This window comes from Sapajus apella, unplaced genomic scaffold, assembly GCF_009761245.1.
Source record: "Sapajus apella isolate SASKATOON/1434 unplaced genomic scaffold, GSC_monkey_1.0 scaffold39, whole genome shotgun sequence".
Taxonomy (NCBI): Eukaryota; Metazoa; Chordata; class Mammalia; order Primates; family Cebidae; genus Sapajus; species Sapajus apella.
The window spans coordinates 8,422,505-8,449,932 of record NW_022436979.1 but is presented as its reverse complement, the minus strand read 5'-3'; the positions used below and the strand labels follow the sequence as shown (position 1 = coordinate 8,449,932).

Sequence of the window (27,428 nt, the reverse complement as noted above, 5' to 3'; positions counted from 1 at the left end):
AAAAAAAAAAAAAAAAAAAAAAAAAAAAAAAAAAAAAAAAACATACCCACTCTCCAAGCCTTCAGGCCTTTGCCATACAATACCTGCTCCTCTGAGTATCCTTGCTCTCTCACTTTCTTCAACTGTTTTCCTATGCAGCTATCAAATATCTATCATGGAAACACCAATCACAGGATCATAAGGAGCTTACTGTCTCTGGGTGTCTTCAAAGAGGGCTGTGTCTTTTTCTCTGGATCCCTTCCAGCTGAGGCAGTGCAGGGCCACTCAAAGTATATGCACAATACATGCTGACCGAAGAAAAGTATAGATAAATATGAGATATGTGTTCAAGAGAAGATGGAAAATTTTCATAGGATGCTGAGATTTCCCATGTGTTGTGATTATCTTTTTATATAACAGTAAGAAATATAATGGGCTTTTGGAGAAGAATGTTCTCATATGTTATACTAAAAGTGCATTTTGAATTTAAAATATCTGTGGAATATTATATGTAGTATATTCTAAAACCAAAAAAGAACTGCTTACCCAGTCCACATATACCCACTCCTCTGATTTTTGATATGCATTTCTCAGCTTCTATGCTCAGGGTATTATTTACTTTCACTTACATTCGCTATATATTTCTATCATCACAGTGATCTGTGTTATTAAAAACCTAATTCTTGGCCAAAACAAAGTTAAATTTGAGATAGACCATCATTCATATAATTTTGTGAAAACATTCTTACTATAGGCTATACAGATTGAGCGTCCCTTATCAAAGTGCTTAGGACTAGAAATATTTCAGATTTCAGATTTTTTTTGGACTTCGCAATATATACATGTACATAATGAGATATCTTAGTGATGAGACCTAAGTCTAACCACAAAATTTATGTTTCATGTACATATTATACATATAGCCTGAAAAAATCTTAGATGTTTCAGTAATTTTGTACATGAAACAAAGTTTGTATTATGTGTTTACATGTGGAATTTTCTTCTTGTCATGTTTCAGATTTTTGGAGCACTTTCTAACAGAAACTTTCATTTAAAAAAGATTATTGCATAGGAGTGGGAGCCAGGGAAGCAGCGTATAATGACACTATCTTTATTTTGCTAGATAAGCAAGTAATTTATATCTATTTGCAGACTTTATGGCAATAAGTAATCGAGTAGGTTAGCCAATTTGGTTGGCCTAACTGCCATCTACCAAAAAAGATTTAATTTGCTTAGTGTCTCATATGATTTTGTCATCAGGGACATTTGGGAGGATTTTTCTGTTGGGGGATATATTAGGTTAGGCTGTGATAGCAAATAGAAGCAAACATGTAAAGGCCCAACAAGTTAGAAGTTTATAGCTTGCTTACATCACAGTCCAGGAAGGCTCAGGTTTTGGAGCATTTTGGATTTCAAATTTGTAGATTAAAGATGCCAAACCTGTGACTGATGCAAGGTTTCCTGGCATGTAAACAAGAGCCACAAGTAAGACATGGGGCATGGAACACCTCAGATGCAATGCCCAGAAGTTTAGATATTTTAAGGATTTTAAACATGAGACTGTCTAAACATGATCAGATCCGTTTTAGAACTTTTCCAAGGAGAAGTGCAGAAGCTGAATTGAATTTTTAAAATGTGGAGCAATGAAATGAAGTAAATCAGGTACAGAAAGATAAACACTGTATGATCTCAGTCATATGGAAAAGCTAAAAAAATAGCTTACAGAAGTAGAGAGTAGAATTGTGGTTATTAGAGGCTGGGAAGGGTATGGGGATGTGTGTATGGGGAGAGATTGGTTAATGGATACAAAGTAACAGCTAGATTAGAGGATAAGTTCTAGTGTTTTCTAACACTGTAGGGTGAATATGGTTAACAACAATTTAGCGTATATGTTCTAAAAGAACATATATAGAAGAGAGGATTTTGAATGTATACAACACAAAGCAATGGTAAATACTTGAGGTTATAAACATGCTAATGATCAAATATCCTGATTTTATTAGTATACTTCGTATACATGTATTGATATATCACTTTGTACATATATACATCTATCTCTCTGTACATATATATCACATAAATATGTACAGTTATTAAATGTCAACTAAAAAGGGAAAAAAATCCTTCCTTACAAGGATCACGGTTTGGTAAACAGTTTAATTCACTGTAATAAAGCGCCTCACAATGCAAAAAGAACAAATAAAGGGAATTTGGAGGCAATGAGAAGCTGATTTTGCTGACACAGGAGAAAATAGGAACCTGGTCAGTGGCAGTGGAAATTGAGAGGCAGGAAAGGGATGAAAGGGTATGAATTATTCTCTAGGTCTCAGTCCTTCCTATCTACTAAAAAAAACCCTATTCCTCACATTTTTCTCTATTTCACATATATTATTCATAAATATTTCAGAAGTAATACGTTGGGACTAATATTAATGTATTATTACTTCGTGCCAGGCTCTATAATAGTGTTTCATATGCTTTTTACATACCTAATTTAATTTTCACTGTTTTTTTTTTTTCTTTTTTTAGGAATGCTTACTTTATAATAAGGAATCTGAGACAAAGAGTTGAAGCAACTTGCCCAAGGTTACACAGCTGGTCAGTAGCAGACACGAGATCCAAACCCGGTTTGTCTGAATCCAATGCTGGTGCCCTTGTGCCTCACCCAGCCAGCCCCAAACTGCTTCCTGTTCTTCCAGTTGTCACTCTCCTTGACTCCTTACACTTGGACCTCAATCCATCTTTTCTTAAAAGAAAAACTTATTTGCTGTGTAATCTTTTCAACTACTGCCCAGTCCATTTCTCTTTCCATGCAATCTTGGTCTTCAGTCCATGACAATATCGATCTTCTCACAGGTCATTTTCTCCTTTAATTTCAGCTGTTCAGTTTTTGCACCTTCTAAATTTACTCACACTAAATATTGTCCTGAAAAATTCAAAATATTTCTCCATCCTTTATTCCCTGGTGCTCACCTGAGTACTTTGCATTATTAACCACTTCTTTCTCCTTGAAGCTGCTTCTTCCCACAAGGGCTGCAAACCTGTGCTCTCCCAACATGTCCCTGTGTTTTCTTCTGCCTCAACCTCCTGAGTAGCTCAGATTACAGGCACCTGCCACCATGCCCAGCTCATTTTTGTATAGTTACTAGAGACGGGGTTTCACCATGTTGGCAGGCTGGTCTTGAACTCCTGACCTCAGGTGATCCACCTGCATCAGCCTCCCAAAGTGTTGGGATTACAGGCCTGAGCCACCGGGAGAGTTCCTTCATCAGAAACTTCTATGTTCTGTGCAAGTCTTTAGAGGAGCTGAAGTTTTGTTTGGTTCCTTTTCTTTTTGTCTTCTACTATTATTTTCTTTCAATATGAATCCTCAATTTACTCTTCATATTACATTTTTCGTTTCTTAAAATGGAGTTTCACTGTTGTCAGGCTGGAGTGCAGTGGCCCTATCCCAGCTCACTGCAACCTCCGCCTCCGGGTTCAAGCGATTCTCCTGCCTCAGCTTCCCGAGTAGCTGAGACTGCAGGCTCGCGCCACCATACCCAGCTATTTTTTGTATTTTTAGTAGAGAGAGGGTTTCATCATGTTGGCCAGGATGGTCTCGATCTCTTGACCTCATGATCCTCCCACCTCCACCTCCCGAAGTGCTGGGACTACAGGTGTGAGCCACTGCACTTGGTCCATATTACAATTTTAATTATCATGCTAGAATACAAATACCTATCTTCTGTCTTAATTTCTCAACATTTTGTCAAGACCTAATCTAAAATCAACGCTAAAGACATTTGCTTAGCAGCTTACCGACCACACAACAACACACATTTTAGGCAGCTTCCTCATATATTCCCTCCCAGCTGAGCCAGCCACCTTTCCCAGTGTCTCCCTTGGAAACAGGCAAAGAAGATACAAACAGGATTCATTCTACTGTTAGTCTCAATCTTTTGCTCATCTCCCATTTCCCTCAAGTATTTAGATTTTACTTTTCTTTAAGAAAATAGATGGCAGCTGGGCACAGTGGCTCGTGCCTTAATCTCAGCACTTTGGGAATCCACGGCGGGAGGATCGCTTGAGCCCTGGAGACTGAGATTGCAGTGAGCTGGGATTGCGCCACCGCATTCTAGTCAGGGAGACAGAGCCAGAACCTATCTGAAGAAAAAGAAAAAAAAAAAAAAGTCAACCAATTAAGTTTACAAAATTAAAATTGCAGCCTGCAGCTGACAACATGAGAAAAAGAGACAAAGTCAGTGGAATCGCTTTGCTGAATGCAAATCAGCAAACGGCTAGTACTGGAGTTCCTGGAGAGCAAGGAACCTCGGTCCCAACCAAACTTGACTCAGAGCTTCCAAAATTGGTTGCATTCGATTGAGCCAACAATTTGCTAGGCTTCTAGCGACGCTGGAGGGCATATGCAAGTAGAGGATGACAGATCTTGTGGGGGCATCTCAAGGTGACACACAATTGATACTGATCAGAAACACAGCGCCAAGGAGACTCTTCAGCCCTCGCCTTGAAATGTTATGATTCCAGGTTTTCAGGACAGAGCAGAGTCCACTTCTCATCTCCAGTATCCGTAAAAATCTGTCCAAATCGCAACTAAGAAAAAAACAATAGTGTTATTACTTCTGCTCCCCATCACCCTCAACCCCAGTCATTATGAGATGGGAACTCACACACAGCTTTGAGACAAAAGAGCAGCAAGTTTGCTTTATGGTTTGCTTGTCTGGTTCCGGGTGCGGGGCGGGGGTGGGGCAGGGTGGGGTGCAGGAATCCAAGCTTCCAAGCCTCTGCTCCGCTCTCCTGCTATCGGGTTGGTCTTCAGGGCACTGAAGGAAACTCCTTTTCAGAAATAACCTTTTAATTTTTCTTGTGTCAGCGGTCTGCCAATCACGGAGCGGGAGGCTGAGTGGAGGCTCTGCGCCGGGCTGCGAGTCCCGAAGGCAAAGATCGCGAAGCTTGGCGCTCAGCGCGCTCCGGGGCCAGGTGACACAGCCGTGGATTCCCCGGCGGGCGCCGGCCTGACAGTTTCCTCCCCGCCCACTGGCAGGAGCGCCCCGCCAGGCTACAAGCGCGCGCGCAGGGGGGTGACATAAAAGCCGCGGCCGCGCGGAGACGCGGAGTTCGCCCACCGCGCGCCCCAGCAGCGGCTGCACCATGCACGTGAACGGCAAAGTGGCGCTGGTGACCGGCGCCGCGCAGGGCATAGGCAGAGCCTTTGCAGAGGCGCTGCTGCTCAAGGGCTCCAAGGTAAGTCCGGCGCCCGGCCGCGGACACTCCTGCCCACCCACCCGCTGGGAGACTCGCCCCGCCGCGTCGCGCCGCCGGGGGTGCGCCGCGGAGACTGGGGGACCGACCCCCGAGTGCCCGCTCTGCCACTTGCAAAATTTGCCAAAGCCGAGGCTGTGTGCAGACCTCGAAAAGTCGCTGGGAGGGAACCCGAACCTAATTGCCACAGTTGAGGTCCAGGAGGGGAGCCTCTTGTGTGTTTCTTGTTTGTCCGTCTCTTTCACGGGCTGCGCAGACCCGCGATTCCTCTCCTCTTGTCTATAGGTAGCGCTGGTGGATTGGAATCTCGAAGCAGGTGTACAGTGTAAAGCTGCCCTGGATGAGCAGTTTGAACCTCAGAAGACTCTGTTCATCCAGTGCGATGTGGCTGACCAGCAGCAGCTGAGAGGTAAGACAGGAGAATCAACCTATCAACTGGGAACAGGCCCTGAGCAAGCGACAACCTGAAGGCCGCCGGGCCAGGGGGCCCTGGGTGCCACCTCCGTTGCCTCTTCGAAGGCAGCTACCTTGAAGCTCCAAAAGACAGTTTGGACTGATAGGTTTCCCGACAGCCCAACAACTGTAAAACCGAACAGAAAGGCAAGACTGCTGGAGAAATCCTTTTAATGTAGTCATTTGGCAGCACTTAATGTAATCAAAATTCCTTTATGTATTCCAAGACAGTGCTGCTGCAGTAATTATTAAATGGTGGAAATTGCCGACAAAACGTGGAAAGTTAGGGTAGGCTGAGGGACTGTAACAAACAGCTTCTCCCAGAAAGCCGGAGTCCAGTGACAATCCAATGTGGCAGTGTTTTTCTTTTAAACATATCAGAATACAAGTCCAAGGATCATCATCACGGAAGTGCTCGATGCTTTTGACCAGATGTTTAATCTGGCTTTTCCCCCAACGAGATGATACTTTAAAATAATAATAGTAATCATAATAAACTGTACAGTGTTAGAACTGTAGTGGAAACGTCTCTATCAGCCTTTCCTCATGCTTTCCTGTTTCCAGCTACTCACTTAAAATAGACCAATCTACTTGTGAAATATCAGGGACAATACTGGCATACACAATAAACAGCTTTGATTATAAAGCTGTTTATTTTTTTGTAAACCTGTTGGAGAACTTGAGAGTGCCCCCAATAAACTTACAGAAAACAAAAATTCTGGAGAAAAGCCAGAAAAGTAAAATATTTGTATTTCACAAGTTTTACTCAAATAGACTGAGTAAATTGTTAGGCACTTTTAAATCAAGGGGACCAAAAACTGTTGTAAATCTTATTCCAGTGCCCCTGTTCTTAAAGGGACATCAAATGTAAATTTATTTTTTAATTTTAAAATATTCTGCAAGAGAATGAAAATGAATTGATGTGTTAGAAGGGAGTGGTGCACCTACAGTTAAGAGAAATTGTTTTAAAGGAAATTACATCATTGAAATCTGAAAATGCTCATGAAGACCTATAACGCAGGTGACAAGTATGAGCAGAACAGATTTGTAAACACAATGCAAGAGGAACATATTGTGCCAGAGGATAATTACATTGATTGCATGTGATATTTTGGATCAAGGATAGAGCCAGGTCAAATCTCAACATTCATGTTAATGGAATAAGGAACAGTATAGATAACCTGAAAGCCATTTCTGTCTCATATAGTTTCACAAATGACATTTAACCACAATTGTTTTTTCCCGGTATTTAAAATTAGTGCCTTGGCTATAAACACATTCCTTAAGGATAAATGATTGTGGAGGAGGAAAAAAACTCAGACACATAATGAGTGACTAGGGAAGGCATGTTGGTCATGAGAAATCCACATGCTCTCTGGACATCAGCATTTGTTTGCATCTAAGGAAAACATGACATTGATTCTTCCAATTTCAGGATTTAATGATGCCTACAACTTTTACAACTGTTTAAACATATGGAAACCATAAAAATATGAGGAGAAAAGGTTCTTGGAGATGATCTAGACATAACTTATTTTACAAATCAACAAATTGCAGCCAAGAGAGTTTAGATAAATTGTAAAGAGTATCTAGCATATAAATGTCAGCAAGAGCTAGACTATAAGTTGCTTCAGGCTGGAATTCAATGGGATGTCAGAAAACAAGATGGTATACTATACATTGGTAAGGCCAGAGTATAAGAAATACAGTGGACAACAGCATGAGGAAAGAAAATTGAAGAGGCAATTAGACATACATATTTAACACCCTCATTTTCCAAAAGGTGGAGGTTGTTTAACATTCTAAGAATGGAAGGAGAAAAACAAATACTGGGGGACCTTTTCTGGACCCAATTTGAGATCTTAAGAAACAGTTTTAAAATTCCATGAAAAAGTAAAGAGTTTGTATGTTGTTGTCCTTCCATTCCAGTACAGAGAGTGTAAAAGGTGCATATTAGAAATTCTTGAAAATGTTTTTAGCAATTAACTAGCGTAGTAATTTATCCACATGGGAACTGATTAATCCATGGCTTCCCCAATATGTCTGGTGGATGTTAATGATTGTATGAATTTATTTCAATCAAAATAAAGTTTATGCTGATCTACTTTTTTTAAAGGACTGCATATGTTGGCCTGGAGATCTGAGAATACATTTCCGTCGTATAGAAAAACAACCACAATTTTTATCCAAAGTGTAAAGTAATAGAAATAGAATGAATGATCAAAGGCCCAGGGAAAGAGTTTAAATCAATTAGAACTATGTCAAAGGCTGCTTTGAGAAACAATAGACATGTGATTGGATAGTGTACTGAAAGACATTCATGCCTCAGAATCCATGCCAACTTTATCCTGTTTGAGCATAGTTTTATACAAACCAGAAATTTGAAGTAGTAATAATAATGAGAAAGAAGAAAAGAAGGAAATGGTAAACATCGAAGTTTCAGTCATCAAAATCAGCTGAATGAAAAGTAGAATTTTACTAAGGTGTAAACCCCCCCAAAATATGCATAACAGATCTAAATACACCAGAATGCTTATATTTATATAATACTTTATGAATTTAATATGGCTTATAGAAAAGGATATTTACCATAGTCTAAACTACAGAGCTCCAGTAACTTCTCAGAAACTAAAAGATGTTGCTTGCCCTAACTGACTTCAAGGAGTTCTTAGCTTAGGATGCTCAGTTCTCTAAAAGTTACCGCTTATAGAACTTCAGTGTGCATACAGATCATCTAAGGATATGTTAAAGTTAAGATTCTTATTCAGTTCATCTGTAGTGTCTGCAAAATTCTGCACTCTTACCAAGCTGCTAGTCCACAAACCACACATTGAGAAGCAAGGAATTAAGACACAGCTCATGAGTATAATGTTTACTATAAGGGTAAATAAACTAAAATTCCTCCCATGGCACAGGACATGATTTAAATGTATACATGGAAAATAAGAATGTATCAATAATATATATATTTTTTAAATCAGACACTTTTAGAAAAGTTGTAGACCACTTTGGAAGATTGGACATTTTGGTCAATAATGCTGGAGTGAATAATGAGAAAAACTGGGAAAAAACTCTGCAAATAAATTTGGTGAGTTATCTTAACTATGTTTTTTTGCCTACAATTATTTAATAACATGATGTTTATAAAGAAAAAAAAGGTTCTTGGTGTCACAGAAACCAAATGGCCTACAATGTAGAAAAAAAGGAAGTTACAGACAGCTAGAGAAAAGCATTTCCTTTTATAAAAAGGAAGAAATTCAATTATGAGAGTAACTCTGTCTTAAAATATTAGAAAGAGGCATGAATAAAATATCATTGATTGCTTAACTCAGGGCTTGGCAGACTATGACCTGCAGGATGAAGTGGCCTGCCAACTGTTTTGGTGTGACCTGCAGGCTAAAAATACCTTTTATATTTTTAAATAGTTGAGACATTCAAAAGAAGAATAACATGAATATATGAAATTCAAATTTCAGTGTCTATAAAGTTTTATTGGAACGCAGTCACTCATTTAAGTACTGTTAATGGCTATTTTCATGCTACAGGGCAAAGCTGAATAGCTGTAACAAAGATCCTATGGCATTCAATGACTAAAATATTTACAATCTGGCCCTTTACAGAAAAAGCTTGTCAACTGTTGACTATTTAAAAATAAATCTTAATTAAATGCCAATAATGTAACAGAAGAGAAGATTAAAGTGACAGTTGCATTTATCCTGAAAGTTTGTGGTTCGTGTGTGTGTGTGTGTGTGTGTGTGTATTTGTGTGTGTATGTGAAGGTGTGATTTCCACAATGTTTGATAATTATTTAGCTCTTGAAAATGGTGGAATTAAAAAACAAAAAAAATAAAATTTTCTGTTTTAGCCATTGAATCATGATTTTATTGGTTATCTCATTCTATAAATACCCTTGACCTAAGATATTGGAGTTTAGTAAAAATCAAACTTTAACTAAAACAAAATGTCAGATAGGCTGTGCCTGGGGTCACCCTACCCTTGCTAAGGTCATCCTTACCAATCTTGCAAGGCAGGTAACTGCACAGTACAATGTGCCCACTGTGTGTGTATAAAGGTACAGGGAGTGGCCTCCTACTTCATTATATCTTCCTAGTAGATTATGAACTCCATAAAAACAAGAACTGGGTTATGTTTTTCTTTGTTTCCCTCCCAGTAATCAATACAGTATCTTGAAGATAGTGTTTAGTCAATAAATTTTTGGCTTAAATTGAAATGCCCATGAGTAATTACCTAACTGCTATAATAACCTGATAGAGGCAATGAGGATGACACTACTTCATGAAAGAGCTAACTCTGTCAGTCCTACCTTGAGAAGAATACAAAATTGCTCCCTAAACTTGACAGATACCTAAAATCCATTTTTCTTTTATTTAAAATTGTATTTGTTGGTTTTTCTTTTTCAACTTTTAGGTTCAAGGTGTACATGTGCAGATTTGTTACACTGGTAAATTGTGTGTCATTGGGGTTTGGTGTACAGAGGACTTCATCACCCAGATAGTGGTCAGAGCACCCCATAGTTTTCCCACTATCACTCTCCTCCCACCCTCCATCCCCAAGTAGACCTTGGTGATGGTTGTTCCCCGATTTGTATCCATATGTGCTCAATGTTTAGTTCCCATGCGTAACTGAGAACATGAGTTATTTGGGTTTCTGTTCCTGCAGTAATATGCTTTGGATAATGGCGTCCAGCTGCATCCATGCTGCTGCAACGAATATGATTTCCTTTTTACGTCTGCTTCGTGTTCCATGCTGTATATGCACCCATTTTCTTTATCCAGTCCACCACTGATGGGCATCTAGATTGATGCTATGTTTTTGCTGCTGTGAATAGTGTTGTGATGAACATATGAGTGCTGTGCCTTTTTGGTAGAATGATTTGTGTTCCTTTGAGTACATACCCGGTAATGGGGTTGCTGGGTTGAATGGTGGTTCTGTTCTAAGTTCTTTGAGAAAGCTCCAAAATGTACACCTGTTACTTTTATTTTTTACTTTTTTCTAATGATAGCCTTTCTGACTGGTGTGAAATTGTATTTCTTTTTGGTTCTGATTTGCATTTCTCTGATGATTAGTGATACTGAGCATTTTTTATGTTGTTGGCCATGTGTCTGTCTTCTGAGAAGTATTCACAAAAGTGTGTTTATGTCCTTCGCCCATTATTTAATGGGTTGTTTGGTTTTTGCTTTGTTAAAGTTCCTTATATATTCTGTATATTAGACCTTTATCAGGTTCATAGTTTGCAAATATTTTCACCAGTTCTGTAGGTTATCTGTTTACTGGTTTGATGGTTTCTTTTGCTGTGCAGAAGCTCTTTATAAAGTTCAATTAGCTCCTATTTTTGGTTTTGTCACAATTGCTTTTAGAGACTTCATCATGAGATCTTTGCCATGGCCTGTGTTCAGAATGGGTTTTTGTGTGTGTGTGTGATTTCTTCTTGGATTTTTATAGTTTTAGATTTTACATTTAAGTCTTTAATTCATCTTGAGTTGATTTTTTTAGATGATGTAAGGAAGGGGTCCAGTTTCAATCTTCTGCATATGGCTACCTGCTTATCTCAACACCATTTATTGAAACAAGCATCCTTTCCTCATGCTTGTTTTTGTCAATTTTGTCAAAGATCAGATGATTGTAGGTATACAGCTTTATTTCTGGCTTCCCCATTCTGTTCCATTGGTCTGTGTATCTGCTTTTGAACCAGTACCATGCTATTTTGGTTACTGTAGCCTTGTATAGTTTAAAGTCAAGTAGTGGAATGCCTCCAGCTTTGTTCATTTTACTTAGGACTGCTTTGGCTATTCTGACTAATTTTGGATTCCATATGAATTTTAGAATAGTTTTTTTTTTTAATTCTGTGGGAATGATGATGGTAGTTTGATAGGAATAGCATTGAATCTATAAATTGCTTTGGACAGTATGGCCATTTTAACAATATTGATTCTTCCTATCCATGAACATGGAATGTTTCTTCATTTAACAATGTCATCTCTGATTCCTTTCAGCAGTGTTTTATAATTCTTATTGTAGAGATCTTTCCTCACTGGTCAGCTGTATTCATAGGTATTTTATTTTCTTTTTTGTGGCTATTGTAAATGGCATTCTTGATTTGCCTCTCAGCTTGGACATTATTGGTGTTTGGAAATATTGCTGATATTTGTACATTAGTTTTATATCCTGAAACTTAACTGAAATTGTTTGTCAGTTCTAAGAGCTTTTTGGGCACAGACTATGGGGTTTTGTAGATATCGAATCATATCGTTTGAAAAAAAAGAGTTTGACTTCCTCTCTTCCTATTTAGATGCCCTTTATTTCTTTCTCTTGCTAGATTGCTCTGGCTTGAAGTTCCAGTACTATGTTGAATAGGAGTGGTGAGAGTGGGCACCCTTGTCTTGTTTCAGCTGTCAAGGGGAATGCTTCCAGCTTTTTCCTACTCAGTATGATGTTGGCTTTATGTTACTTCGATGTTCGAATGTTACATCATTCAGGACTTTCTAACATGAAAGGATGTAGAGTTTTACCTAAAATCTTTTAATCAAGAAAGAATATTCTATTTTACAGTATGAATACCCTCCTTGCAGTTCTTTTAAAACTTTTTATCTAGTGTATCTGGTTCATTATATTTGAAAACAACTTGAAACTGTCAAGTTTGCCTCAAAATCTTTTTGGGATTCTAATTGCAAATATACACACATGTGTTTGGAGAGACCCGATAGCTGATTTTCCTAATTTGAGACAGTTCTGTGATCTTCTTCTACTTTAGGAGAAATGTAGTGAAATGAAATATTCTGACTGTGAATACGTGCAAATAGGAAAGTCTGGAAGACCAGGGGAATTTTATTGTGATCCTTTAGTTTTAACTAACAGTCCTAGTTCCTTCTCCATTGAAATTTAGCCAGCCTTTATTTTTCTTGGGACACTCCTGATCTATGCTACTTTTTAGCTTACCATCAGAAACTAATGACATACGTTTTCATGGAGAAAACACCAATGTGTTTTGTTTGTAACACGTTTTTAAGTAAAATTGTCACCAATGTCTTACTTAAAAATGTGTTACTTCCCCTCCTCCCTAAACCCATTGCAAGAGTAGAGTCTGACCAATTATTGTCCTTCCAACTTGATTATCTCTGTCACTGTAATGGAAATATTTGTGTTTAGTTTATATAATCGTTTTTTAAAACTTTTTTTCTGGATTTAATTTGTCTCCTTGGGTCTTATACAATTGCATGCTTTTCCTTATGCGTGTTTTTCTTGTATTACTGCCCATGTCAGATAGTAACCTCTTAAAGGACGTTACCATATATCTCTCCCTCTTCTGAAATATTATACAATATACTTATACCATACTCATAGGGCTTACCAGTTTTTTTTTAATTTTACTAGAATTGTTTTAATATATACGTAATTCATGCTAGTAAACCACAAATTCTTTCAAGGCAGAAAACTATTGTTTTGTGTCCTTATAGATGTTAGTTAACTGCCATTACCTGTATATGATATATTGCATACATGAGATTAGTCACTTCTATGTTTCAGTACATTGCTTTCCAAATACATTAGCGCTTCCAAACAGTATCATCTGTCCTTCCACTTTTACTCCTTATCAAATTTACTCCTTTTCACTTTGCTTATCTCATCCCTCTTCCCATACAAGGAATACACTAAACCTCTTCCTAGTGCTTTGTTTCCATTAGGCTATTTTATACTTCCTCCTTAGTTTGAAGCCAACAACAGCAGCATTATTTATAGCTGTTCAGAACACGTAAGAAATGTTCAGGAAAGAATGAGTCTTTGCAAAACTATCAACAATTAGTCTTTGCCAACTATCAATGCTGGCAATTGGGCAGATGTAAACTTAACTTTGACTATTGGTATGGTAATTCTGTCATGTAATTTTGTAACTTTCTGAAGTTTCAATAAACCTAAATGTATTCATCCCAACTGATGTGAAACTTATACTCTAATTTTGACATTTAACTAATATATGTTGAATCCCTTAACCCATTTATGCCAGAGGTTGCAATTTTTGGGGGGTCTAAAAATTTTCAGGGTCTGAAAAATCAGACCCTGGTGATGACCTTGAGCAGGAGGATCTAAATAACTCTCACATGCTTAGCATTCCAATAATGGAACACTAGGCATAAGTGGGTTAATATGGTCAAATAAGATTTAAACAAAATAGATGACTATTGCTAGTCATTTTGTTTCAGAAATGTACTTATTGACTAGATTTGCATTGGGAAAGATATTTATTTGGGATTAGTCAAAATCAGAATCCAGTCCTAAATCTATAGTTTATGAACTGTTATTTAATTTCTATCATCTTGAATTTCCAAGGGGGGAAGGTGAACACCCTATCTCTAAAGACTGTTAAACTTAAATAAACCATAGTGTATGTGAAGCATCCAGCACAGTGCCACTGTATATAATGCATTCAGTAAATTGCACTTCCCTTACAGAGCATCAAAATCATTTTCTGGCCAGGCACGGTGGTTCATGCCTGTAATCCCAACACTTTGGGAAGCTCAGGAAGGCGGATCAGTTGCTGTCAGGAGTTTGAGATCACCTGGCCAACATGGTGTAACCCCGTCTCCACTAAACATACACACACACACACGCGCACACGCACACACACACACACACACACAGATTAGCCCAGCCTGGTGGTACGCACCTATAGTCCCAGCTACAACAGGAGGCTGATGCAGGAGAATCACTTTAGCCCAGGAGGTGGAGGTTGCACTGAGCTAAGATTGTGCCACTGCAGTCCATCCTGGGCAACAGAGGATAACCCTGCCTCAAAAAATAATAATAAATGAAAAAACTACATTTTCTCACTCTCTTATTTTATTCCATATACATTCCTCTGCCCTCCTTTAGCTCTAATGATGAGTTGAAGAAGTGGATAGAGCCTTGTTATCAAATATGTTCTCTTTTCTTGGCCCCTAAGGATGTCAATTAGAAATTGCATTAGTACTAGTTGCTGCAACTGGTACATTATAATTGAAAGATCCAGTTACCTATGCATAGTTAGGCAGAGTTTGCCAAATTGTAAGTTGCTCCAGTAAAGGGAAGACTATAATATTAACCCCCAAAACATGCAAAAATGGGAAAATTTTGAACATGAAAAAATGACGGATGAAAAAGAATTTAGAAAAATTATCAGCTATATTAGTATTTCTTGAAAGCTGGGCTGAAGAAAACACAGGGAACCTGAAAAGCAAAGTTGCAGGATTTATGTACCAGAAGTTGTTGTTTTTTTTTTGTTTTTTTTTAAAACTACAGTGTGGTGCAAGAACCATAAATAAACTAAGAGGAATGCCAGTATGGAGGAAGTTGAGATAGAGGAAATGGAGAAATCACAGCTTGGAAATGTCAGTAGTGAAAAAATTGAGAGAGAGAGGGTGAGAGAGAGAGAGAGAGAGAGAGAGAATGTGTGTGTTATAGGAACACAGGGTGCCTGATAAGATAAACAAGTAGGCTATTACCATTTATTCATTTATTACTAGAGAATTGTTCCCAATATAGGATAATTTATGAGAGTGATTTTAAGTTAGAGCATGCTTTAATTAGTAAAAGAAAAAAAAAAGTTAAGATTCGGAATACAACACAATAGCAATTTCATTATTACTTATAAAAGCTGTCTTTTCGTAACCAAAAATATCAGCTAATCATGTGTTAATTAGACCATTTTGTCAATAATTGAATTTTTAAAATTCTCTGGGTGAAATTAGACGTAAGATTTTCTTTTCCTTAGGAGTGAATTACAAAATTTAACTACCTTCACAGAATGGCTAAAATGATACTATAGATTTCAGTTATTTTTTGTTTGCATCTAGAAATGTCTGTAATTTTAATTTTTTCTATGTGCTTGATATTATAATGACAATCTATAAGATACACAAACATTGCTAAGAACAAAAAAATTTAAGATAGAATAGGAAACATTTTACTCTATGGTTTTCTAGCAATTTTTCTAATATGTTTTATAGATACACATGCATATATAATCCAGAATAGGGAATAAATTGTTATCGTAATGGAGGAAAAGTGAAAAATATCATTTGTACACAGCCAAAGCCTTAGACCCTGTCATGTAGATTCATCCTTTGAACTCTGTCATTTGAAAAATTGTCCAGTTCTTAACCTGATAATGGATAAGAAAAATAATCCCTTGCTTTCCTCCACCAAAGACTTAAAGATAAATATTGCTTTTTTGAAAAAATTAAAAATAAACATTAAACATTCCCAAGTTTTCTATCTGGCTTCCTCTTGTTCATGTTGAAAACACAACAGTGGGGTGTCAGCAAAGCTGTAAATACCTGAGAATAAAAGCATAGCGCCAATATGCATGAACAGAAATTCTGTTCAGACATGCTGGAGACTTCTGCAGAAACTAACAGAATCTAACCGGCTTCAGTAATTTCAGCCATCTGCAATTTTTTCTGCTTATATAAACAATTAATATTTTGGTTTTCTTTTGTAAAGGAAATCATGCAGAGATTTTTTGCATTCTCCCTAAGCCTACTTAATATCAAACTGACACATGGCTTAAGTGAATAGAATCTCCAATTTACTTTTTTATTCTAGAGCTACTATTAGGTAGAAGTATATCGGAATGCTTGTCAAAAAAAAAAAACTTCAAGAGGAATTTTTTGAAATAAAAAGAAGGTAAACACGTATCTACCCTCTGTTTCAGACTCATTGTATCATTTTCTTTACAGTACTGTAAAGCATAAAAAAAAATAGGAATTAAGATGTCAAAAAAAAAAATTTTCTTTTTAAAAAGGCGGAGAGGGAAAGGGTATGAATGTTTTAATTCCAAAGGGAACCCTATGGTTAAAATAATCAATTTGTTCTCGCAAGGGTTTTTTTTTTCTTTCTTTCTTTCTTTTAGCAGTCATTAGAATAAAAACAGGAAAAGTGCTTACACATGGATGTGAGTGGCAAAACGGTAAACTATCAAAAGAATAGCTGTAAGCAGTGATTAATACAATTTAATGATAGACATTACTAAAGACCAGATGCCGAACTAACTGAAAATCACTTCTTAAACTGGATAAAACATTTATGTGATTTCACACAACACACAGTTCAGGATTGCTTGATCTTACCGGTCAATGGTATTATCAGGGCCCAGGGTCCTGTCCTTCCTCCCACCTGCCATTCTTTATGTTGGTTTCATCTTCAGGATACTCAGAAATATGGAATGTCCATTTAAGTTACAGCATTCGTGTAGAGCAGACAGTGTAACCGTTTCTTCTGGTTTAAGAGCAACAAAAAGTTTCTCAGCAGCAACCATCCTGTTCCCATCTCTAGCTGATTGCCTCCCAGGTATCACTGGCCAAAACTGGGTCACCTGCTGGCTCTTAAACCAGCCACTGTCAAAAAGAATGAGATTTCTATGACTGAAGTTAATTAATCGGTGTCTGTGTCTGCATTATATTTGAGATCATCTTCCTCTGTATTATATAGAATTTTTATTAGAAAGAAAAAAGGAAAAAATAAAAACTTACTCTTGTAAGAAATCAAGAGTAAGCACAACTCTATATTCCAAGATCCAAGAGAATTAAACAGAGTAGATAAGTGTGGAACACTGAGACATGAGAACCATATGCAGATAAGATGGGTAAATAAGTTTTGTGTCCAAAATTTAGCAAACAAGAATAATGTATGGAATTATTGAAGATATTGAGAATTGAATGGAAGTAACAAACATTGTTGAAATACAACTTGTAGCATAAAATCTCACATTTGGCAACTAAGTGAAGTTTCACAGATATATGACAAGCTCCACAGTGATTAGGCAAGCAGAATCCAGGGTTAATGACTAGCTTTAGAAACAAAGCTCTTTTAAAATATTTCATTGATAATATTTGCAGAAATCTCCCTAGGTATCTGGAATAGCTATAAAAACTTTGGTGTGTGAAAATATGCTAAAGGATAATGCACTGTTTACAATAGCAAAGACCTGGAACCAACCCAAATGCCCATCGATGATAGACTGGATAGGGAAAATGTGGCACATATACACCATGGAATATTATGCAGCCATCAAAAACAATGAGTTAGGGACCTTTGTAGGGACATGGATGAACCTGGAAACCATCATTCTCAGCAAACTGACAGAAGAGCAGAAGATCAAACACCGCATGTTCTCACTCATAGGCGGGTATTGAACAATGAGAACACATGGACACAGGGAGGGGAGCACTACACACTGGGGTCAGTTGGGGGGAAATAGGGGAGGGAGGTTGGGGGGGTGGGGAGCTAGGGAGAGATAGCAAGGGGAGAGATGCCAGATGTAGGTGATGGGGAGGAAGGCAGCAAATCACACTGCCATGTGTGTTCCTATGCAACAATTTTGCATGTTCTTCACATGTACCCCAAAACCTAAAATGCAATAAAATAAATAAATGGGGGGAAAAAAAAAAAAAGGATAATGACTACATTTCTTTTCTCCCCTGTGCCTCTGGATTAGGTTTCTGTTATCAGTGGAACCTATCTTGGCTTGGATTACATGAGTAAGCAAAATGGAGGTGAAGGAGGCATCATCATCAATATGTCATCTTTAGCGGGTAAGGGCAATTATGAGATTAAATGTGACATTTTCTTACTGGTAATTCGGACCACAAAAACAAATCTTCAAAGTATATTTATTATCAACTCAAGTTTGAAATGGAAAATCTGATTTTTTATAGTTCCACAGAATTTTCTATTGCATAATATCACACGTTTGAAAAACAAGTCTATATTATTTTAACTTGTGGCTTTTAAAATTATCTTACTGCAGTACTGTTTGAAAATATATGTATATATTTTTTCAGCGTTACTGTTTTTCAAAAGTTGTTGTGAGATGCCTAAGGAATAATGTATGTGAAAGCACTTCTGGCAAAGTAAAAAGCACTAATATGAAGTTAAGATGTCTCTGCTCCCATGTGATTTTAGTGAGAGTGTGTAATTGTAAAATATGGTATAAATCATAGTTAAGATATGTTAAACTAATAAATAAAGCCAAACATGCCATGACTTACATATAATATAAGCATATTCCTTACTTGTACATCAGTCCAAGGCAAGGTCCTTGTTGCAGTTACCTCTTCTGGATGCAGACACTTGAAATCCTGGCTGGCAGAAGTTCAGCTATCTTTAGCAGGGAGCTCCCAAAAATACTCTAGAATTGGTGGATTCCTTTCCGCCTAGAAGAGAGAGAAAAGAAACATGGAGGAGGCATGGCTACTCTTTTAAAAACCCCAACTGAATAATGGCAGACATTATTCTGCTCACATTTCAGTATAGAACTTGAGCTCACGTTTTACCTGACTGTAAAAGAATCTGTCTGGGAAATGCAGTCTAGCTGTGTGCCTAAGGGAAGAATGGATTTCAGAGGGCAGCTAATCATCTTTCCCACAGTATGCAATTCTAAACTATATTGTTTTCAGGGCAGCATGATTTAGTATCAGCTGATATCTTCTCCTTCAATACTAGCTTTAAACCTGTGACTGGATGTTTTGGAGCAGCTGGGTCAAGGGACTTTACTTTTTCAAACTCTAGGAAAAAAATCATCAACGGCTCTTGAACAGTTCAAATGAAATTGTGAAGTTTAGAAAGTCTGATCAATATGGACAGCAAATCTAAGCTGTGTCCAAAAACAGTGAGGCTTTTTTAAATTATCTTCTTGGTTTTAGTTCGTGTGGTGATTTGAAAATAGGAACTTCAGCCCCATGTCCCACCCCAACTTGGCATCCCAGCTCCACTGATTTGGGAAGTTGGGTTTGGAGGTACGTGTGGCTGAACCGCTGTCTGATTCTCAGTATTTTTTTCATCCCTCTAGGAATGATTGTCAGATATCCCTTTTACAGTAAAGCTGCCACCAGAGGAGATTTAGAAGTCTCCTTTAGAAGTTCTCAAAAATAAACTAGCATCTCATTTTCTGGGTTGCTTAAAGTCAAAATCATGTCCCTAAAGCTATTACAAACCTAATTCTATACATTTTTCAGGGTAATAAGGTTATTTTTCCTAGTAGTACAACGACTTATAAATGATAACATTTTAATTCTGATGATACTTTAAAAGGTGAGAGCATGGGCAATATGTGAAAGGGATATGTGTTCCGGAGAGGGCCACATGTTAAGCTGTGGGAGACTGAAACCCTAAAGCAAATTGGCAAAGTTAAATCTATACCATTTTGAAATAAAATTATAAGAAATAAACAAGTGACTGGAGAATTAAAAAGAGATATTTAAAATTTCCTTAAAAGCTTAAATCTTTAAAAACCTGCTGGGGCTGTGATCAAGATTGATACTTCTGTGTATTCTTCCTATAAAGCTAAGAGGGCCAGCGAAGCTTGGAGTACCTTGAATATCATACAGGGAGCCCCTGTATGATATATCACCAGAGGCGCTGATTTCGTTCTTTGAAAGGCTGAAAGCCTCAGGGTTGGATCAATTTAGGACGATCTGGGAGAAATTCTGTACCATACTAGGGTGCTTACATGCCCCAGAGAGCATGAATAAAGAAATGCAATGTAGTACTGCTGCCTTTTATCTGATTAAAATATTTAAATATATAGTTATTTATTGAGCACTGTTTACCTGGTATCATTTTACACTGTGCATTATCTCATTTAATCCTCACAACAACCCTGTGAGGTAAATTCTATAATTTCCATTTTGAAAATGAGGAAACTAAGGTAGGAGAAGTGTGAAATATCTTGCCTACGCTTACACATCAAGTAAGCCTCAGAGCTGGAATTCACATGCAAATAGCCTGATGCAAGTCTTCTTAGAATTTTAACCCCTAGATTATCTATCTATCTCTAATGTCTATGAGTTTATTTGTTAATCTACCTGTATTTATCTCAGCCTTACAGAAAAGTAAAAGAAACGGAAATCTTTTGACTTAAATAAACCCTTGCAAAATAAACTTAAATAAAACCCTTCAGGCCTCATGGGCACAGCTCTAATCTCACGGCTACATTACTAAACCTTCAGTGAAATCTTAAGCTTTTGCCCTATTTGACACTTCCAACAAAGTCCTAAAAATATTTGGGGAGCTTACCAGTGTCACAAGTCAAAACAGGCCATTAGGAAGAGCAGTTTAAGGCTTGCAATTCGATGTTCCCTTTGCTTTGTTGGCTAGGAGCTTCCTTTACCATCCTGCTCACCCCCACCCCCGGGTATTAATCTTCGTACCTATGTCAGATACAATATTTGCAATCATGTGTGGGGATTTCTGTATTCACGCAGATAAAACAATGACTTCATATAAATTCAGTGAAAAAGTTTTCTTTGGTTTTAAATTACTTTCCTGGCACTGGTACAATTTAATGAATAACATTGCATTACACACTGCTTCTCCCTCTGACTTTGCTTCCTATGTGCAAGGCAACACTATATAAAATGGTTAAGTAGCTTAAGTTTATCATTGTGCCCTCTGTTTGGTTTATTACGCCCCCCCCCCCATTTTCAGATGTCGTCCTTGGCACCCTCCCTTCGCAATTCCAACCTCCACACCTCCTGTGTTTACACTGTTTCCATACTGGCCATGTGGACAGTCCCTGCTACTTCCTTTTCCATCCACTAACATGCCTCATCTCACAGTCTTAAAATGAATTGCCTTGTATTTTGTCAACCAACCAAGAGCCTCCAATTCTTCCCATAATGAAATTCATTTGATAACAATTCAGGATATTGTAATATGGGACAAGGCAAAAGAGGCCTCCTCTATCTTCTTCATTCCCTCAGAAATGGTATCAACAATTTTATGCCCTTGAGACATAGCATGTAGAAAGAGGTGAGAGGACCAAAAAAATCTTTAAGGAGTTATCAGAGTACTTCTAATATTTGCCTACCTGTGTTTTCCAAACCTTCCTTCCTCACAGATTATTTTTTCCTGTTTTTCTCCATACTGCTTACTCTATTGAAGGAGTATTCAACCCAACACATCTATCCTCACGATCTCTGGCATGGATGCAGCTGAGTCCTTCACTGTCACAGTAAAACCTTAAGTTGGCACACTGGTTTGGGTAGAGAAGTTAATGAGTAATGACCATTGACTCAGACAGAGTATCAAATGCAATTAATAGGCTCAACAAACAGGAGTAGTTAAGTAGGCAGTGATTCCTCAGCAGATTGTGGGATGGGTGTGTTCTAGTCTAGAGTTCCAGAAGTTACTCTGACTGTTGTTAACCCACATGGACTTTGCAACATGAGTTTCTGTTTATAAACACAATACACAAACAGACACTAACTTTGCCACATCCATCCTGAACCATTAAAACAAAGTTGGAAGGAACAATAGAAGAACAAAGTCTGGTTCAATGCAGATAATCAAACAGCTGTGCTGCATAAAACATCTCATAAAAGTCCAATGCACTTCTTACATATTTAATTGCCTCAAACTGTGGGAAAGGAAACGTAATTGTCACAGGGAAAGGAGCCTCTGCTGACCCTGCTACGTATTTGGTTAGTGAGGCTGTGGGGTTCACCTGGGAAATTCTCTGTCACTCGGTAGCATTTTGTGAAAGATACCATGTGGATCTTATTTACTCAGAAGTGAAAACGTTGGAGTATCAATAAAATACTTGAAAATCATAGAAAATTTTCAGCATGTCTTAAGTGACAACCCAGTGACATATCCACTCGTGCTGTTAAGTTTTATTTATGTTAAGGTAGAAGTGCTAAAATAACTACCTTAAATAGAAAATTAAAATTAATCAAACATATGTTGAGCATTTGCAGAAGAGAAATGGAGATGTTAAAGTAATGAGGCAAAGCTTCTTCCCCAAGAGCTGTATATCAGCGTCTCTTATCAAGATGACAGAACCAAATAATTTCCATGGCATAGACTATTTAAACAGAAGCATTGGCCAGGTGTGGTGGCTCACACCTATAAACACAATGCTTTGGGAGGCCAAGGCAGGAGGATCACTTGAGGCCAGGAATTAGACACCAGCATGGGCAAAAAAGCAAGACCTCATTGCTGTAAAAAATGTTATAAATTAACTGGGTGTGGTGGTGTGCGCTTGTGGTCCTAGCTACTCAGGAGACTGAGGTGGGAGAATTTCTTCAGCCCAAAAGTTCACAGCTGCAGTGAGCTATGATTGTGCTACTGCACTCCAGCCTAGGCAACATAGTGAGACCTTGTCTCTCAAAAAAAAATTTTTTTTCAAAAATCCCAGAAGCATGATATTTAAGTTGCAAGGCCTTGGGACTCCAATGGCCTGAAGAATGGACTAGAATATCCAGAAATTTCAGGTGAAATAAAACACTGATGGTCTTCTTCTATCTCCTGGCCAAAAGTGAAAAAATGACATGGTACCACTGTCTACTACTGCTCTTGTGATAAGGAAGGGGACCTAACAGATATTTAGCAACTGCTAAGCTCCAGGCATTGTGGCAAACTGTTGGCTTTATGGCCTCCACATTTAACGTTTACAAGTCTCTACAATATAGGTCAATTTAATTATCTCCAAGTTATAGTTGAACAATGCATCTCAAACACTTGAAAAATGTGGGAATTAGCAGCGGTAATAAAAGCAATTTTATTTTGCTCCATTTTAGCCTGTGTCATAGAATGGATGAACTGTTCCTGTGTGGTGAATCTTAAGTGCTCAGATGCCAACTGTAATGAGTATAGGAGCCACCCTTCCTGCTTAGTGCTGGCAAAGTTCTCCATGTCCGTCCACAGAGACTGCTGTCCATTTTGCTGTCTTTGGGCTTAAAATAGTTAAAAAGACATATATCAGAAGCAATCAGTAGGAATGGTTACATATTTGTAAATGAGACATTCTGAGGGGTAGATGAGAATTTCAGGGTTTCTTAACATAGGAATGAGAGGGCTAGTGAGAAACGAATAGTCTCCTGAAATGGTGCTTCTCAGACTTTCATGTATCTAGGGACTTTGTCAGGTGCAGATTCTGATTTCAGTAGGACAGAGATGGGTCCTGAAATTGTGCTCCCAGGTAATACCACTCCGTGGACCACACTTAAGAAACCAGCCACTGGTGTGGATCAGGATGGTTATTCTTTGACGGGTAAGGAAGCTTCTCAGTTTCCTCTGACCACAGCCTGGGCAACGACTGAATGCTAGTAGCAACTCTGAGTCACTGGGAAGTTCTATGAGACTTATCGTTCTGGGAAGATTTTTGTTATAGAACATATAATGGTTTTATGAAAGCATGTGTCATTTTTTAATGGCATGTCACACTGTAACGCATAACTTAATGGCAACCATAAGGACGAGGAAGAAAAGCCATCAGATAAGGTGTTCCATTATGTAGAAAAATCACAAATGAGGAAGTTTACCAGTTACTTTGGTCAGCTTTATGCACGAACCATAGATAAATATATTCTCACTAGTTCTCCCTTTTTTCCTCATGTTGGAGAAGATGGATACATGGGTTTTTTGTTGGTGGTGGTTGTAAATAAAATGTGACAGCTTTAGGTTCCTGCTTTTTTAGCAGTTACAGAACTCCAGGTCAGCACACGAGGATCAGCATCCTTAGAGTCACAATTTATTTTCCTAAGCTGAATTTTCAGCCTTTTTATATAACCCATTTTACATGGTTTCTCCCCCTTAAAAACAAACCATGTTTGTGGATTCAGTCTGACTGCCCTATCTGAGGAGATTTCTGTTTTTGCAAAAAAATCTTTTTGAGCCTTTTACCTTCTGTGAAATAAAGACATTAAAATTGGCTTTTGTAAATATGGGTAGAAAGATTATGAAGAATAGAAGAACTAATGTAGAGATGGAATTTAAATTCTATTTTTCTAAGTGACTTTCTTTGTTCTGTTAGTACACATGTAATTTTCAGATATTTTAAATGCTTTCAGGTATTTTAAATGCTATATACAATTATCTCATCAGACTAATTGTTCAATGTTATTATCCTGAGTGGTTTTAGAAAATGTTTCTTTGTTTTGTGGGTAGAATTTCTCCCTCTACTTTTTTTTTTTTTTTCTGTGACTTCACAGTTGTGACAGACATAGATCTGGTACGAATTATACTTGGTATATTTTAGAAAGAGCCATTTTGCTCTTTCTATAAATAAACTTGCACAATGGTGGGCCGATCTTAAGTACTGAAAAATACTATCCTTAACTATTTTAATATAAGGATTCATTTTTAAGCACAAAGACAAGATTTCTCACAATGTTAAACAAAATGCCATTTCTTTAAAAGCAGAGACCACTCTCTCATGGTTACAATCCTTTGTTTTATTGTTGCTATTCTTAAATCCCTTAACATTGTGACAAAATAATTTCCATGTGCCCCTCATTTTGGGAATGAATGCACAAGATAAAACAAAAACAAAAATATATTCATTACAGCAACTGGTCCTATAGTCATTATATTGGTATTTGGTTATTCAAGGTGGAATTCAACTGGCTATTACACCTTTGCCCTGCAGCGAAGGTCCTCCCACTGGTGTCACACATTTCCATTGAATATATTTAAAATATTACTTTATTATATATTGCACTTACAAGGAACTGAACACATAGTTCTTAAGTGATTTTACTTCTGTAAATCCTGTTGGTTTAGGAATGGAAACTGTCTAGTTTGCCAAGGTTCAGAAATCAAACCAAATTAGGACACTAGACAAGACTTCTGGCATTTTAGTGCAAAAGATACATTTTATTAAAAAGTACAGTGTGGATGAACAGATAAGTCAATACGATAATTTGAGGTGTTTCATCTGGTTCACTCTTGATGTTGTATAGTCTACAGGTTTGGATAAAGGTATAATAACATATATCCACCATTATAACATCAACCAGAATGGTTTACTACCCTAGAAACCCTGTTTATCCACCTGTACTTCCCTTTCTCCCACCAGCTCCTGGTAACCACTGATCTTTCGACTGTCTCCATAGTTTTGCCTTTTCCAGATGTCATATAGTTAGAATCATACAATATGTAGCCTTTTCAGATTGGCTTCTTTCACTTAGTAATATGCATTGAGGTTTCCTCCATATCTTTTCATGGCTTGATAGCCCTTTGCTAGTGTTGAATATTATTTCATTATCTGAATATGCGACAGCTTATTTCTTCATTCAACTACTAAAGGACACCCAATGCTTCCAAGCTTGGGCAATTATAAATAAAGCTGCTATAAACATCCACACACAGGTTTCTGTGGAAGCATGTTTTCAGTTATTTGGGTAAGTGCCAAGGAACTGAATGTTGCATTGTATTATAAGAGTATGTTTACTTTGAAAGAAATTGCCAAATTATCTTCCAAAGTGGCTGTACCATTTTGCATTCACACCAGCAATGAATTAGACTTCCTGCTGCTTTACATATTCATCAATATTTGGTGTTTTCATCATTTAAATTTTAGCCATTCTAATGTGTGTAGTAGAACCTCATTGCTGTTTTAATTTGAAATTTCCTAAAATATCTGATATTATCATATTTTCTTTTTTGTTTGTGTGGTTTGTTTTTGTTTTGTTTTTGAGATGGAGTCTCACTCTATTGCCCAGACTAAGCATCCACTATAATTTAAGGAGAGGAAACAGCTAGGAAATATTATAAAAAAATAACCCAAGGCTCCCTTTCTAGAGTTCAAGGCATAGTAACAACTCTTGGCTGGAGATAACTATTTTAAATTTGAGAGAGAAAAACACACAGAGAGAAAGGGAGAGAGAGAGAGAGAGAGAGTCACACAGTCACACAAAGAAAGAGACAAATTGATAGAATTAATTTTTATCCTCAGGAGTGAATAAAATTCCATAGGGAACGAGTGTTCACAGAAAAGCAAAGAGGACCAGGGATATCTCTGGAGTTTTCCATCATGTTTATGGGTCTGGTCAAGGAAGAGAACCTGCAAAGGACATGGAGAAGAGGCGGCCAGTGAATGTGAGGTAGGAGTCCAGTCAGGAGAAAGAAATATTTCAAGGAAAGCATGGTTGTGCTAGTTGCTATAGGGGAAGGGATTGAACAAAATGAGATGGAGAGTTAGCCTTGGCAAGCTATTGCACATTGGCAACCTCCACAAGATCTGTTTGACTGGAGTGAGCAGATGAAAGCCTGATTTGAGTGAGTTGTAGAGCAAATGGGAGGTCAGCAAAGTAGAGACATGCAAGGCATATAATAACTCTTCTGAGGACTTTCCATTGGAAACGGAAACAGGGGGATGGTAGCTGGAGAAATGCTAAAAAGGTATTATGTTTTAGATGGGTAATACTGAGATACGTTTATTTCTTAGAGTGATTCTGATTTGTTTCTGTACTTGATACCAGTGACCACTGTCTGAAATTCATTTGTGTAGGCTTTGATCTAATATTAAAAAGTAAAGGGCTGGTGCTGTGGCTCAAGCCTGAAATCCCAGCACTTTGGGAGGCCAAGGCATGTGGATTGCTTGGGCTCAGGAGTTCAAGATCGGCATAGGCAACATGGTGAAACCCCATCTCTACCAAACATACAAAAATTAGCCAGGCATGGTGGCGAACGCCTGTGGTGCCAGCTATGCAGGAGGCTGATATGGGAGGATTGTTTTAACCCAGGACGTGAAGGCAGCAGTGAGCCATGGTTTTGCCACTGCACTCCAGCCTGGGCAAAAGAGCTAGACTCTATCTCAGAAAAGAGAAGGGGGCAGGGAAGAAGGGAGGGAAGGAAAGAGAGGGAGGGAGGAGGAGAGAGAAAGAGTGAGAGAGAGGAAGAAAGAAAGTGAAAGCAATGCAAGGATAAACATTTTGCAGGATAGCAGTGAAAATATC

General features: G+C 37.8%; 1 protein-coding gene across 2 annotated transcripts in view; it reads left to right on the top strand.

The window, feature by feature from the left end:
* The first annotated feature begins 4,681 nt into the window (after window positions 1-4,681).
* Window positions 4,682-27,428, top strand: part of HPGD (15-hydroxyprostaglandin dehydrogenase) — a 30,047-nt gene continuing 7,300 nt past the window's right edge. The window contains exons 1-5 of one of the 2 annotated variants that reach the window (XM_032298683.1): window positions 4,682-5,223; window positions 5,527-5,650; window positions 8,676-8,782; window positions 18,185-18,281; window positions 18,797-20,286. In XM_032298683.1, coding sequence (XP_032154574.1) covers window positions 5,131-5,223; window positions 5,527-5,650; window positions 8,676-8,782; window positions 18,185-18,281; window positions 18,797-18,906 — 531 coding nt within the window. In that variant the 5' untranslated portion in view covers window positions 4,682-5,130 and the 3' untranslated portion in view covers window positions 18,907-20,286. Of the gene's footprint in view, window positions 5,224-5,526; window positions 5,651-8,675; window positions 8,783-18,184; window positions 18,282-18,796; window positions 20,287-27,428 lie in introns of those variants that run through there. The other variant, XM_032298682.1, reaches the window with a different exon arrangement.